Here is a 16,079-nt window from a genome sequence, read left to right as displayed (position 1 = left end):
TTATCACTTAAACATTTGGAGGCTCTTTTATGTTTACAAAAGATTTTTTTTTAATTGCCCAGTGAGGCAGGCTTGAAATGAAGTGTTACTGTATATGCAGAAGATTGCCTGTCACACTCCAAACAAATTAATCAAAAGTAGTAGAAATTGCCACATTCCAAGATAGATTAACACTCTTAAATCTAGGAGAGTTAATATGAAGGGTTCACATGTATGTTAGGACCATTGCTGAGGTCTTGAACTTTCATCTATCTGTCAAGACTAAATGACTTTAAAGAACCACGTAGGCAATACAAAGGAAACACCGGTATATACTTTAGAATTATACTGTTCTAAAGGTGGCAAAAAGGTCAAAATCAGCATCATGAATTATGAAAAACAATCTGTTACCATGATGCTATGTAACTGATGATCTGTGAAATCTACTCAAAAATCTTTAGCTTCTAAATGCTGGGAAAGCTTAGAGTCAAATGATTTACTGTATTACTGAAAAAGAAAGTGCTATATGTTTTTGCATATGTATGTATATATATGTGTGTGTGTGTAGAATTGTTTAGTAAAAATACATATATTTAATAGAGTGTTCCTTTTTCCCTGAAAAGTTGTCATGAAATTTATATTTTATAATTAATGGTGTCTCAGTATTAAGGAAATGTGGTAGAGTGCTAAATGAATAAGTTACTTCATTAAATGAGATACTTTCTTAATGTAGATGTCTATGTGAAATACACCTTCATAATAGTAGTGCTGAAAAAAAAAAAAAAGGAGTGTTGCAAAATCATGGTTATCTTAATTTGAACTAAACTACATGGGTTGTGCACATACACACAATCTCATTTTCAATATTCTGTTCTGTTGAGTGTTAAAGAACATTGTAAAAACAGTGTTTTACATGCATATATGTGATATGATTACATATTTTTTTAAAGTTTATATAGGTACTTGAATGTGCTAAGGAAAAAGAAATCATTAGGGTTACCAACCATCCCAACTAAATTGCCTTGTTTTAGCACTGAAAATCTCATATCCTAGGAAACCCCTCAGTCTTGGGCAGATCGAAATGACTGGTTATACTAAAAGCACCCCAAATTGTTGATAGCAGTTACCTCTGATAGTGGAATTAGCGGGGAAGTTTATATAAAACAGAATTTTCATGTTTTTCTTTGTACATTTCTTCTTTTTTTCTATATACATTTCTATGTTGTTTGGATTTATACCTTTTCACAATGAGCTTTTTTTTTTTTTTAATAAGAGACATGTTAAAGTCTTATGTTATATATTAGGAACAGAATGGCTTCCTTAGGAAAGTCGGGGGAGGAATATGAAATCCCATGTTGAGACAGGTCTAGACTAGTTCATCTCCTGTCAGCATCTGACAATGCTGAATATACCTAGAGTATCTAGTTGTCTTTTGGTAAGAAAATCCGACATAGGAACCATTACACAGATGAGGCTGTATAATGGCTTTTTCATTTTCTTTGAACTGCTAGTATGTTTGTTTAAAACACTTTAATTTGTGGTTCACATTTTATATAATTGAGTAAAAGAGTATTTTGTTTCTATCAGTGAATATGAAGCTACTCATATATGTCTTCTCCATCTGGGAAAAGAATTTGGTTTCTTTTGATGTCAGTGTTGGAAGAAAAAGTATCTTCAGTGGTTCTTTTTTAATTTTTTTTTTCTTTTTTAATTTTTTAAGATGATATAGAAACTTACCTTCAAAACTGCCATATTAGTTCATTCCATGAATATTTGAGTGCCTAATATGTTACCAGCAGACTAGGTGAACAAAATAGACACATGTACCTGCATCACGGGACATACAAGTTACAGAGGGAGACAAATATTAAATATACTTACAAATAAATGATTTCAAAATGTGATAAATACTTTGTAGGAAAAAAGGGGTGCTGTAACATAAAAGAGAAAAAAGGGGGAAACATAATCTAAATTATGACAGAGACAGCCTCTTTGAAAGAGTGAAACTTCAACCTGAACATTGATAAGCTTCAGCCAAATAAAGAGCTTGAAAAAGACTTATGTTAGGAAAAATCCATGTTTGCCTGTTGCTGTTATAAGCCACTTCTGTGGACACTGTGTTTGAAGATAAGAGCTTAAGGAGATGCATTGGAGAGACAGGGCTATTTTATTTTAAATGCTGTAGGTCTCTGATGGGTTTTAAGGCATGCAGTGACATCCATTTTATATTTTAGAGGTCAGTGTGGCAGTGTTTTGGTAAGTGAATTACATTCATACTTTTACATGTAAGGCTGTTGTTCTCAAGTGTGAACAAAATATGCCATGTGTTTCTTACTTAAATAAGGCAAAGGTTACTTGGTAAAATGTGATTACATTTTAAGTGGTAAAAATGTTAAGGTAGTGGTGAGAGAAAGGACTTCGGAGTTCTTTATTGTTTTGTTTGCCACAGTTTTTGAAAGACAGGTGGGTGCTTGGTGGAACTGACTGAACTATGCTATGTGCTAGTAAGCTCGTGGACGCTTCGGTTCTAGGCTCAGAAAGTGATGGAATTGTGTAGACTCTAGAAAGTATAGACTATGAAAGAAGATGATGGGAAGATTAAAAAAAACTTTATGTGAATGAGGGCAACGTTATGGCAGGAGAAAGGGAATAGCAAGATGGACATCAGAAAGCAACCTGAATGATTTGCTCATTGTCCTATTGTATATCTCACTGCCCTCTCTACTGACCTGCTCATCCCTGTGCCTATAAATATAATGAAATGCTGAAGTCAGAAATGGATTTTGCAAGCAAACTAGTATTAGAATTTAAGTGTCTTGGTCCATTTTTACCTTTTGATAATACTGACATCTTTTATAAATTCACACTGAAGTGTAATTTATATTAACTTTCCTTCTGTGAGGACAGGTGCTAATTAGCCACACCATAGGAAAACTGAGGTATATGTCTTAAAAGTAGAAGATAGTGAGTTAAATGTTATGGTATAAAATGACATTTGATATTTAACAAAAGAGTTTTCTTACCTTTATTAATTTTTTATTGAAATGTATAGTTTAGCACTTGAAACTGATATTACGCTGTATGTTGACTAGCTGTAATTTAAACAAAATCTTGGGGGAGGGGAGAAATACAAGTGTAGGTTAGTAAATATAATCCATATTTTTCTGGAATATAATAAAAAATTCAATGTCTATTTTAACAGGCCAATAGCAGGATATGCTAACCTGTGTCCAAATATGATCTCTACCCAGCCTCAGGAATTTATTGGAATGCTGTCCACAGTAAAACATGAGATTATTCATGCCCTGGTAAATTTTACTGTTAATTACTATTAATTAATTTCTTTGTGCTTTGATTTTCTGTTTACTATGCTCTCATGTTGATGTATATGTTAAATTTTTGGATTCTTAGATTTATGTCAGTAAAACCTAGATGATTAGGTCTGCCAAAGAGAATTTTTAATGATCAGGATAATGACTAGATTGAGTTATATTACCTAAAATAATTAAATAAGTAAATTCAGGGGAGGCCTGGGTGGCTCAGTGTTTGAGCATCTGCCTTCAGCTCAGGGCGCCATCCAGGGATCCAGGATGGAGTCCCGAATTGAGCTCCCTACAGGGAGCCTGCTTCTCCCTCTGACTGTGTCCCTGCTTCTCTCTCTGTGTGTCTCTCGTGAATAAATAAACTATTCATTGTCTTAAAAAAATAAATAAACGAGTAAATTCATTGGGGATATAGGTGTTTTGAGAAAAAGATTACTTAAAAAAAACTTAGCAATTTAGAAAAATTCACTTTTCTCTAAAGTGATAATTGATATGCTAATTATAGATCTTTCTTATGTTTTACAGAGATCTGATTTCAAAAGGCCTCTTGATCTGCTTAGGCTTTCTAAAATTTAAATATACTGATTCAGAACTTTTCCTTCCTTTTCCCAATTTGTCCAGAATAGCAAACTTTTATGATATATCCAGAAAATTAAATAAAGTTACCTAAGACCCTAGGGAATGTTCTCTTAATGCCATTTATGTATTTAGAAAATAGATGGCAGTAAAATGCGGTAATTGAGAGAGAATGGATCAGAGATTTAGGTGTGAATCTTCTTAGTTCTACCACTGGAAATCTTTGGGATATTGTGCAACTTGTTTAGCCTTTGTAAGCCTTAGTTTCATTTGTTACAATGAAGGTAACAGTAGTACATAATAGTTTTTTTTTTCTTGGAGATTAAATAAGATAAAACAGAAATGCCCTTCACTGTGCTATATACATAGTAAGGTGTAATAGAATTAGTGGCAACTATTTCTTAGTCTTAGTGAGCTGTCATGTATGACCTTAAAATGCAAGCCTTAGTCTTAAAATCAGCATTGAATACTTAGTGAAACTTGAGTGTAATCAGACAGTATTTATGTCCTTTAAGTAAGAGGATTCTAAAATGAATCATCTCGGGATCCCTGGGTGGCTCAGCGGTTTGGAGCCTGCTTTCAGCCCAGGGTGTGATTCTGGAGTCCCCGGATCGAGTCCCACATCAGGCTTCCTGCATGGAGCCTGCTTCTCCCTCTGTCTGTGTCTCTGCCTCTCTCTCTGTGTGTCTCTCATGAATAAATAAATAAAATCTTTTTTAAAAAAATAAATAAGAATAAAATAAAATGAATCATCGCTTTTTCTTATAATTTAAAAAAATTAAGCTGAACTGCTAATTGAGGTGAAAGGCAAGGATCATTTTAAGTAATATCTAAAAACTATAAATACTTGATGTTGAAAGAAACAAAGAAAAACAATAGGTTTTAAGGATAGTACATAAGTGAACATGAATGCAGAAGTACCAGGCATGAGATAAATTAGGCAATTCACAAAAGGAAAAATCCAACTGACTAAGAGATGTATGAGAAAGTATTCACACTTACATTAGCAGTCAAGGAATCTCAAATTAAAGCTAGATGCATACCATTGACTATAAAAGTATGTATGAAAGTTATGTACATTGACTTCAAGGTAGTGATTACTTCTGGGAAGTGAGGGAGGAAAAGGAGTTAGGTAATGGGGCTTCTGCAGTGTTTTATTTCTTAAACGTTTGAAGAAAATAAGGTAAAATTAACATCTTAAATACTCTTAAAGATTTTTTTTTTACTTTTTTTATATTTGAATTATTTTGAAAACTATAAAAACCTAAGAAGTTTTAAATATTAGCTTAAGTCTCAAAAACCATGCTGGACAATGCTAAGAATTAAATGTTTAACACAGATTCCCCATTAAGTTGTCTGTTCTCATAGCTATCAATGACGGTTACCTATGGGACTTTGAATACCTAATAAGCTTTCTGAGATGTGAGTGTTTAGAAGAATTTTGAAGCTGATAGAGTGGGAAAATATGTGTATTTAGAATGTTATAAAGGATGAGGCAAATTATACTATTTTAAGCTTTGTATAACTTCAGTGAATTGTATATTAAGAACTATTCAGATTTTCTTAGCTAACTCAATCAAGTATCCTTTGCATCTTCAGAGATTAAAAAAGAAGAAGAAATCCAGGAATAAAAGAATAATCTGGATTCCATTAATCATTTTGGCAAGCCTTGAATGACACAGAGGCCCCAGTTGTGTAAGCAAGAAATTTGCCAAAGAAATTCGTTAATTAAGTGATCATTTGTGATTGTTATTTAGTTATGAGCTATAGCATATTCTCAATATATAAAACATACATAAAGAAGTAGTTACAAAAGTGCTTTGTTTTAGTTACTAGATTAGGAAAGACAGCAAGAAAGGAAATCTTACTAATGAAATAGGAGATATCAAATGACAATAATATTTTGTATGTGTACCCATTTTCTCATCTATTTTGGGAGGGGAAGGATAGAGAATGGGAATTTTAATACCTTTATGTGAAGTATGTATTATCTCATTAAAATTGAAGACTTCTTAAAAATAGTATTTAAATTGTGACTATATTAAATTCACATTGCAAAAAAACTGGGACGCTATGAGTGATTTTACACATTACCATCAAAAGAATCACAGCTAACATTTTGATATATGTTTCCATTATTTTTTTCCTAAGTGTTCATACACACACATTTCTAGTCTTGTTAAGTACAGATATATATTAAATGTGGACTTTGGGGGGATCCCTGGGTGGCTCAGCGGTTTGGCGCCTGCCTTTGGCCCAGGGCGCCATCCTGGAGTCCCGGGATCGAGTCCCACGTTGGGCTCCTGGCAAGGAACCTGCTTTTCCCTCCTCCTGTGTCTCTGCCTCTCTCTCTCTCTCTATGTCTATCATAAATAAATTAATTAATAAATAAATAAATAAATAAATAAATAAATAAATCTTTTTTTTAAAATTTGGACTTTGGAATCAAAAACTTTGTATTTTTATGAGTGCACTTAGGAGCACACTTGATTGCTCACCCTACTCGAAACTCTACTGTTAATTGTTCTCAGTGGTAACATTCCCTGGAAGCAATTGTAGAGTTTATGTAGTAATAAGTTCATGTGAAGAGGATCAACTGTGATAAATACATTCTTAAACACATATATTTTTTATTCATACCAGTACCAAAGAATGTTGTCACTGTTACTTTGGATTTCTTCACCTACAATTATCTCAAGTAATTGAAATTTAAATTCATAAGATGGAATCCTGAATTTTTGTTCAATTCTAATATATGGCAAATTCCTGTAGAAGTATTCACCAAGTGCTTTTATGAGGTTCTATAAGTGTTCTCTTTTGATAGCATGTTATGATGTGTATAATCAGACTTGATATTTTTTACTTTGAGACATTTTGAACTTTTTTTATAGGGTTTCTCTGCTGGCCTATTTGCATTCTACCATGATAAAGATGGAAATCCTCTAACTTCAAGATTTGCAGATGGTCTCCCACCTTTTAATTATAGGTATTTGTTATGTTTGTTCTTGTTCTTTTTTGGGAGGGTGCTAAGACTATCATCTGAGAATCATGGCAGGTAGGTGCCATAAATAACAGTGGGTTCATGCCTAGCCTAAAAAAACTGTAGCTATTAAAACAGGATAAAAGAAGTCTTTTAGCTTTACCCTTCCATTTTAGAGACAAAGCAGTTAAGATGCAGAAAATTTAAGTGACTTGCCCAAAAGGCCAGGACTCTTCTTGCCAGCAGAGCTGTTTTCCACCACATTGTAATCTGTGTTACTATGCAATGTAGTTAGGCAATGGGAAAATGTGGGTTAGTTATATTTTGGCTTATTAATAATTATTGCCTATCATGGGAACATCTACCTGTGAACTGATACTGTATTTAGTATAGCATATTAGCAGCAGTGTATAGGTTCAGGGCCTAAAATAATATTAAGAAACACTAAAAAAATTTATCAAGAATTTTTTATATCAAATTACAGAACTGTAACTATTTGCATACATTTATATAAAGAATAAATCTCTACATTAAGAGGATATGTCCACAAAAAGACATGCACAGGAATATTTCTGGCAATTTTGTAATTAATTGCCAAAAAATAGAAACTATCCAAAGATCCATCATTAGAAGAATGGCTAAATAAGTTATGATATATTCATATAATTGAAAACTACAAGGCACTAAAAAAGAACATACTAATTTTACATGCAATAACATATATGAATATCACAGATACAGTGTTGAGAAAAAGAAGTCATATAGTTCATTTGTATGGAGTTTAAAAAACAGCAATGATGAAAGGATAAGTGGTTTTACTTGAAAGACCAAGGGGTTAAATGGCATACAAGGTGAGTATAGATTGGGAAAGGGCACAAGGAAACCTTCCAAGGGCACTGACAATGTTCCCTGTCTTTATCAGATTAGTGGTATATGGATGTGAAATAAACAATCTTTACACTTAAAATTTGTTCACTTTATATATATTTTACTTTAATTACAGAGATCTCTATTAAAATAGCTAAAATTAAATACTGATGCAGATAATATTTTATTTATTATATTTTTATAGTACATGTGAAGAAACAAATTCTAATTAGAAATAGATATTTTCCATCTTAGTTTGTGTTCATTTGGTAATGTAAGAGTCTGGTCTTTCCTAAAAATTGTGGTCTTTATGGGAAACCTAAGTGGTGAGATAGGCATCATCTACATAGTGATGTACATACGGAGGAGAGAGACAGCCACATGAAGAACTATTGTTAAGCTGATAATTTGCAGAGCTTTTGTGTATTCAGGACATTCCTCAAAAGCAGGAAATCTTACAGTATAAATGGAGGTAATAGAATAATAGGAAATTCCACTGGTAGACATACGAAGAGTTGGATTTGTTCCTACCATATCTATTTGGAGAAACTATTTGTCTTGACATGTCGATAGTATAGAGGATATTGGGAGTTATTAATAAGATAAAAGCTGTTTATTTTCTGGCTGCCTTTGATCACTATGGATGGTTAAACATTACTTTGCCATGGAAAAAGATAAAAGGAATTAAGAATAACATCTTCAAGGCATGGGTAGATGAACAGATGTATGATAGCAAATCTAACAAAATGTTAATTGTGCAATCAGAGTGATGGTTATGGGGGATATACAGGTATTCTCTTTATAATTCTGTCAACATTGTGTATGTTTAAAATTTTCATAAAACAATAGGAAAAATATAGCTCCTTTATATTCTTTTTATGGGTGAAAATGAGAGGTTCATAGGGTTAATGATAGAAGTAATCTAGGAAAAACAAAAAAAGTGATATGGATAATACGGAAAAAGCAAAATTGATGTCCATTATAACTGATGTCATTATATCCTACCAATGATATATGAATGCTTACTTTACCAGTACTGGATAGTATAGATCTTTTTTTTTAGGCCAATCTGGTAAAAGGTGGTATCTTGTTGTATTTCTAGGACTACTACTAAGTTTTCAACCATTTGAATTTTCTCTTTATATATAGCCTATTTTTTGGCCAGTCCTAGATTATTTTCCTCTTCTAATGGTTTTGTTAGAGTACTTTATGATTTACGGATATTATTATTTATCTCATTTAGTTTTCTTCATTTATCATATTTTTTCATACAAAAAATTTTAAAATCTTGTATCATTAAATTCATCTATTTTTTTGTCTGTTGCTTAAGAAATTTCTGCCCTCCAATGATTATAAAAATATTCTAAATGTTTTCTAGTAAATTGTTATTTGAATATTTTACATTCATAGCTCTAATTTCTTTCAGAATTTATTTTTGCTTCATGTATTTTGGGATTCTTTTGAAAGGTACATATATGTTTATAACTTATATTTTCTTGGTGGATTGAGCCTTTCTTCATATGACATTATAAAATCTCCCTCTTTGTCTCTATAAACAATTTTTGTTTTAAAGTCTATTTTGTCTGATACAGAAGATCTAGCCATTCCAGCTTTCTTTTGAGTACTGTTTGCTTGGTACATCTGTTTAATTCTTTTAGATTCAACCTATTTGTGTCCTTGAGTCTGAACTTTGTTTCTTATAGACATAGTTGGATTATGGGATTTTTTAAAAAAATGCATTCTTGCAGTCCACCCCATTCTATGCCCTGAAAGCCAGGCTGCCAGGCTGCTGGCTTTCACCATGATTGTGGGCTTAATTTAATTAAGGGCTGCCACATAATTGGAGAGGGGACATGGGAAAATGCCACAAAGCTTGCTATGTTCTTAATGAATTTATCCATCTTTTAAAAAGTAAATGCTTCCTGGTTTGCTGCAAGTCTTTAGTTAATTTCCAAAGTTCTGAAAAAAGTTGATTTAGGCATTTTGCCACTTTCCTTATTGCTTTCATGAACAGAGAATTTTCAGAGGACTGCTATTTTGCTAATATCTTCCTGGAGTTTATTACTATGTATGGGATGATAAAGGGATTTGACTTTTTTCATAGATGGATAATCAGTTTTATAGCACAGTTATTAAGTAAACTGTACTTTCTGTACTAAATTAAAATAACAAAAACAAAATGCCATTTGTTGTTGTTATTTATTAAATTTCTTTATATCCTTGGATATGTCCCTGGACTTGCTTTTGTTTTATCCAATAAACTTATTAAAAGGAATTAATTCATTGTCATCTGAACCGTATTAGCTATGTGAATTTAAGCAAGTTACTCATCTCTCTAAGCCTCTGTCTCTTTATCTGCAAAATAGTGATGATAATCTCATAAAATTGTTGAAAAGATTAAATTAGAAAATGGCAAATACTTGCAAAGGACTTGGTGCATAGTAACTCAAATATTTTAATTTCATACTGATTTTCATAAGTACTTTTACTGTTTAAAGTTGTGGTGAATATGTAAAATGACTGTCTTTTATTCTTTAATTACAGTCTTGGATTGTATCAATGGAGTGATAAAGTAGTTCGAAAAGTGGAGAGATTATGGAATGTTCGCGATAATAAGATCGTTCCTCACACTGTGTATCTTCTAGTAACACCTCGTGTTGTCGTACGTAACAAAACTGCTTCATGTTTCCTGGGCCATCTGCTCTTTTTCTTTCTTATAGTTCTTTCTTTACTAATCACTATTGCTTAAGAATTTAAGATCAGGAGCACCTGGGTAGCTTAGTTGGTTACATGTCCAACTCTTGGTTTCAGCTCAGGTCATGATCTCTGGGTCATGGAATCGATCTCCACATAGGGTTTTGTGCTCAGTGTGGAGTCTGCTTGAGATTCTCTCCTCCTCTGCCATTCCTCCTGTTTGTGCATGCACACTGTCTCTCTGTCTCTCAAATAAATAAATTTTTTTAAAAAAAGAATTTGGGCAGCCTGGGTGGCTCAGCAGTTTAGCGCTTGCTGCTTTCAGCCCAGGGTGTGATCCTGGAGACCTGGGATCGAGTCCCACGTCGGGCTCCCTGAATGGAGCCTGCTTCTCCCTCTGCCTGTGTCTCTGCCTCTCTCTCTCTCCCTCTCTGTGTCTCTCATGAATAAATAAATAAAATCAGAAAGGAAGGGAGGGAGGAGGGAGGGAGGGAGGGAGGGAGGGAGGAAGGAAGGAAGGAAGGAAGGAAGGAAGGAAGGAAGGAAGGAAGGAAGGAAGGAAGGAAGGAAAATTTAAGATTAGAGCCTATAATAAGAAAACCAATATAAAGGCAGTACAGTGAAGCTACAAGCCAAAAGAAATCTGAATAAATAAAAATTTGGTAATAACTCTTCCTGGCTCCATTCGACTCATTACTGTAAACAAGTGCTCCTCTACTGTCATACCTCTTAAGATCACTGCTACTATTTGCATAATTGCTGATCATGCAGTCTATATTAGTCAAGGTTGTCCAGAGAAACAGAACCAATAGAATGTGTTGACTGAGAAAAAGGGGGAGAAATTGAGGAAGGGAAGGAAATTTATTTTAAGAAAATGGCTCATGCAGTTTTGGAGGTTTAGAGAGCCCAAACTCTCATAAGCCGACAGGCCGGAACTCAGAGGCAAGAGTAACTAACAGTTTGAGTTTAAAGGCAGTAAGCTTGCAGAAGTTCTTCTTGCTTGGGTAAAGTCAGTCTTTGTTCTTTTAAGGCCTTCAACTGATTGGATGAGGCCTGTCTATATTCTGGAGGGTAATCTGCTATACTTAAAGTAAACATTAATCTCCCCCAAAAACACCCTTACCGAAACATTCAGAATAATGTTTGATCAAATATCTGGACACTGTGGCCTAGCCAAGTTGACACATAAAATTAACCACCCCATCCTCTTATTTTTAAAATAAACGCTGCCCCCAATGTGGGGCTCAAGTTTAAAACCTCAGGATCAATGGGACTCCTGGGTGGCTCAGCAGTTGAGCATCTACCTTTGAGGGCGTGATCCTGGAGTCCCGGGATTGAGTCTGTCAGGCTTCCTGCGTGGAGCCTGCTTCTCCCTCTACCTGTGTCTCTGCCTCTCTCTGTGTCTCTCATGAATAAATAAGTAAAATCTTTAAAAAAAAAAAAAAAAAGAGGGAGTGATGATGAACCCCAGTGACTCTGAGTGTCTCACGCCATCACTGCAGCAAGCTGACTAACCCCCCACCGCTGGGCTGGGGAGAAAGCCGAGGGCCCGGAAACGTTTACTAGTGATGAATCCCTGTTTGATTCCCCATTAGGTGTTTGAAGATTTCCGCCGCTGTTACCCTTGATTCAAGCTTGATTATTCTGGAAGCCTACCTGGGGCAGTGCCCTTTCAAAGGTTAGGTACTAATCAGATACTGAAGGGCTGAAGTTTGTAATTCACACTCTTGGATCAGTGCCTGTTGAGGTGTCTGTACCCTTGGAATGGCTCGTGCCACTCGAACCTGCAGGCTGTGAAGAGTCACGTCCTTTTTCCTTGGCTAATATGGGTTTTGTTCATGCAAAGGATACCTCCTATCTGATTGGTATTGGGCAGATCCTAGGAACTTCCATCTAATTTCCCTGCATTAATCTATGTGAGCAGCTGTCAACTTACTGGAGGAAAGAAACTGCCCAGAAATTTTGAGATGCTTAAATACTTTTAGACCAAGTAGACTTATTTAATATGAATTCTTGTTTTTATTAAAAGGATTCCAATAAAATATTAAAAAAAAAAAGACCTCAAGATCAAGAGTCACATGCTCTACTGACCGAAGCCAGTGCCCCTGCCTTCTGAACTTTTGGACTGCTCTTGGAGTATTTCCCATCACTGGAAATTTCTAAACAAAGAACAGGAAAAAAAAAAAAATAAGCAAAATTGTATTCTAATGAAAAACTTATTTTTGTTTAAAAGACTGTATCTAAACTAAAAGCAGTTTATGCCTTCTTTAAAAACATTGTTGATATAATGTTTTTACAGATGGTAGTCATGTTAGTTTATAGCTTTCATGAGAGACACACACACACATAGAGAGAGAGAGAGTCGGGGAGAAGCAGGCTTCCCACACGGAGCCCAATGCGGGACTCCATCCTCAGACTCAGGATCATGCCCTGAGCCAAAGGCAGATGCTCAACTGCTGAGCCACCCAGGTGTCCCAGGCTATAGCTTTTTTGAAATATATATGACTTAAAGCCAAACTCTTCAAATAGAGGGAAAAAATATCAAGAGAAATAGTAATTTACTAGCAGCGAAGAGTGTAATAGTATCAAAATATTTTAATTATATTAAAAATCATATTTTTAATGGATGTCCTCACTTCTCACCATGTAATTCTTTAATGATTATTATATTTATATAAAAAGAATGTCATTATCATATTGTACTTTTGTAGGGTTTATTTATTTTTTTTCTGATTCTTAGGATGAAGCCCGAAAACATTTTAACTGTCCAATTCTGGAGGGAATGGAACTCGAAAATCAAGGTGGTATGGGCACTGAGCTCAACCACTGGGAAAAGAGGTTATTAGAGGTTAGTTTACTTTTAAATCTTACTAGACATATTTTTTCTTCAATCAAAGTAATTCTTTTTTAATAAAAGTAATTCTTCATTATTCAAACAGTATAATGGATTGTAAAGTAAAATTACTATTTTTCTTTATTTTTGTGTGTGTGTGTTTTTTTTTTCTCTTAACAAGCAATTTCTCATTATTAAATTCAGGTCAATAGTGAACTAGAATGAATCTTACCTGACCTCCTTGGTTATTATTTATTTGTTTGTTTGTTAACTCCTTGCCTCTTTTTAAGACTCCAATGTTTGATAAGCAGTCCCTAAAATAAGTACTGCTTCTCGTTCCAACTTACTTCCCTTTCTTTTCCATAAGATGGACCTTACATAAACCTAAAAACATATGGGGACTTCTTGTACCTATTCCCCTTCATCGCTCCAGATCCACTTTTAGATGTAATCACTTCCAGAAATGTTGTATATGTATAGAGATATACATACCAATACACTGTTTTTTTAATGGATTTATACATTTATGCAACTATTTTCCACTTAATAATGCGTCTTAGATATCTTTCCAAGCAGTATAGGGCTCCTGTGATAATGCAATGTATGCTTTCCTAAAAAAATCTCTTCAAAATTAAACACTAAAAATAAGAAGACTTGTGGGAAAAACAAAACATTATACCACTAACTAAAGCAGTAAGTCATAATAAAAGTACTAGTTCAATTTTAAACATATTTCCAATAGATAACCTCCTATATTTACTCTAATATTTCTTTTTTTTAAGAACTTTTTTTTTTTAAAGATTTTATTTACTCATGAGAGACACACAGAGAGAGAGGCAGAGACACAGGCAGAGAGAGAAGCAGGCTCCATGCAGGGAGCCCGACGTGGGACTTGATCCCTGGTCTCCAGGATCATGCCCTGGACTGTAGGCAGCACTAAACCGCTGAGCCACCTGGGCTGCCCTACTCTAATATTTCTTTCTTTTTTTCTTTATATTTTTAATTTTTTTTATTTATTTATGATAGTCACACACACAGAGAGAGAGAGAGAGGCAGAGACATAGACAGAGGGAGAAGCAGGCTCCATGCACCGGGAGCCTGATGTGGGACTTGATCCCGGGTCTTCAGGATCGCGCCCTGGGCCAAAGGCAGGCGCTAAACCGCTGCGCCACCCAGGGATCCCTACTCTAATATTTCTTAAACAACAAGTGATGGTAGTCAGAAGAGAGATTTTATAAACTAATTAATGAGGGCAAGAGTAAAATGTAAAAATTGGAGTCATGCAGTTAGCATTTTTAAAACAGACTCTGGCCATACTAAACCAAGTGGAAGAACATGGAATGAATGCACAGAACAGCATTTATCTATTGCTGTGTTTACCTGTCTTAGTGTACTTTATATTTAGCTGCTATTGCTCCATTGCACAAAATATTAAAATCCGGGGAAAAGTCATTATAAACCAACATGATTTAACAGCTACGTAGTATTATGTGAATGTAATAACAATCTTGTGTTACTGAACAACTGTGTTTTAATTATTTTATTTTTATTATATTTTTAAGTAATTTCTACACTAGGCGTGAGTCTTGAACTTACAACCCTGGTATCAAGAGTTGCACACTCTACTGATTGAGCCAGCCGGGGGCCCCTAAATTTTTTATTTTAAAAATGTTGTTATGTGGGCAGCCCAGGTGGCTTAGTGGTTTAGTGCCGCCTTCAGCCCAGGGTGTGATCCTGGAGACCCGAGATCTAGTCCCATGTCAGGCTTCCTGCATGGAGCCTGCTTCTCCCTCTGCCTGTCTCTCTCTATCTCTCTCATGAATGAATACATTTTTTAAAATCTTAAAAAAAAAAAAAAAGTAATGAGGGGCACCTGGGTGCCTCAGCGGTTGAGCATCTGCCTTCCGCTCAGGGCATGATCCCGGGGTCCCAGGGTCAAGTCCCACATCGGGCTCCCTGCATGGAGCCTGCTTCTCCCTCTGCCTGTGTCTCTGTCTCTGTCTCTCTGTCTCCCATGAATGAATAAATAAAATCTTTTTTAAAAATGTGATGAGCAATTTATTTATATTCGTGATGCCTTTCAGGATTGGCATTTCAGTGGATGTTCTTAGGTTCAACTAAGTAAGCATTCAAATTCACAAGACCTAACAAGCCGCATTGAAGAAAGATGTATTTGGGGCAGCCCCGGTGGCGCAGCGGTTTGGCGCCGCCTGCAGCCCAGGGCGTGATCCTGGAGACCCGGGATCGAGTCCCACGTCGGGCTCCCGGTGCATGGAGCCTGCTTCTCCCTCTGCCTGGGTCTCTGCCTCTCTCTCGCTCTCTCTGAATGAATGAATAAATAAATCTCAAAAAAGAAAAATGTACTTGGAAGAATACAACAAAGAATGCACAGCCTGGAGCCTGGCAAAATTCAGGCATTTCTCATGCTCCACATAGCAGTGTAGGGGATGTCATCCATGCCTCTTGCCTTCCCTACTCCAGCTCAAATACAGGAGCATAAGGCCATAACAGAGGGGCTTAAGAACCAGCCTGACTGGGCAGCCCCGGTGGCGCAGCGGTTTAGCGCCGCCTGCAGCCAAGGGCGTGATCCTGGAGACCCGGGATCGAGTCCCATATCAGGCTCCCTGCATGGTGCCTGCTTCTTCTGCCTGTGTCTCTGCCTCTCTCTCTAGCTGTGTCTCTATGAATAAATAAGTTAAAAATAAATAAAGTATTAAAAAAAACAAGAACCAGCCTGATTTAGAAATACTATGTCCCAAATGAGAACTAATATGTTTTCTTTCTAACAGTTCCATAGACATAAATTCCAGATCTGTATAAGGGACAT

The 16,079-nt window shown here is 35.4% G+C and overlaps 1 protein-coding gene and 1 non-coding gene across 4 annotated transcripts in view; both read left to right on the top strand.

Annotated features, from left to right (window-relative positions):
* The window catches only part of LMLN (leishmanolysin like peptidase), an 89,936-nt gene that overhangs the window by 20,325 nt on the left and 53,532 nt on the right, over nt 1-16,079 (top strand). For all 3 annotated transcript variants that reach the window (XR_007407900.1, XM_025474636.3, XM_025474617.3), the window contains exons 7-10: nt 3,182-3,287; nt 6,770-6,864; nt 10,270-10,387; nt 13,160-13,267. Coding sequence is in view for 2 of the 3 variants with exons in the window: in XM_025474636.3 (XP_025330421.1) it covers nt 3,182-3,287; nt 6,770-6,864; nt 10,270-10,387; nt 13,160-13,267 (427 nt within the window). In the remaining variant the exon portion in view is untranslated. The remainder of the gene's footprint in view (nt 1-3,181; nt 3,288-6,769; nt 6,865-10,269; nt 10,388-13,159; nt 13,268-16,079) is intronic.
* On the top strand, nt 11,873-11,931 carry LOC112641768 (small nucleolar RNA SNORD48). Its single transcript, XR_003124832.2, has one exon. It is a non-coding gene; the product is annotated as a small nucleolar RNA SNORD48 (small nucleolar RNA).

This window comes from Canis lupus, chromosome 33, assembly GCF_003254725.2.
Source record: "Canis lupus dingo isolate Sandy chromosome 33, ASM325472v2, whole genome shotgun sequence".
Classification (NCBI taxonomy): Eukaryota; Metazoa; Chordata; class Mammalia; order Carnivora; family Canidae; genus Canis; species Canis lupus.
This window is presented reverse-complemented; position numbering and strand designations above follow the sequence as displayed.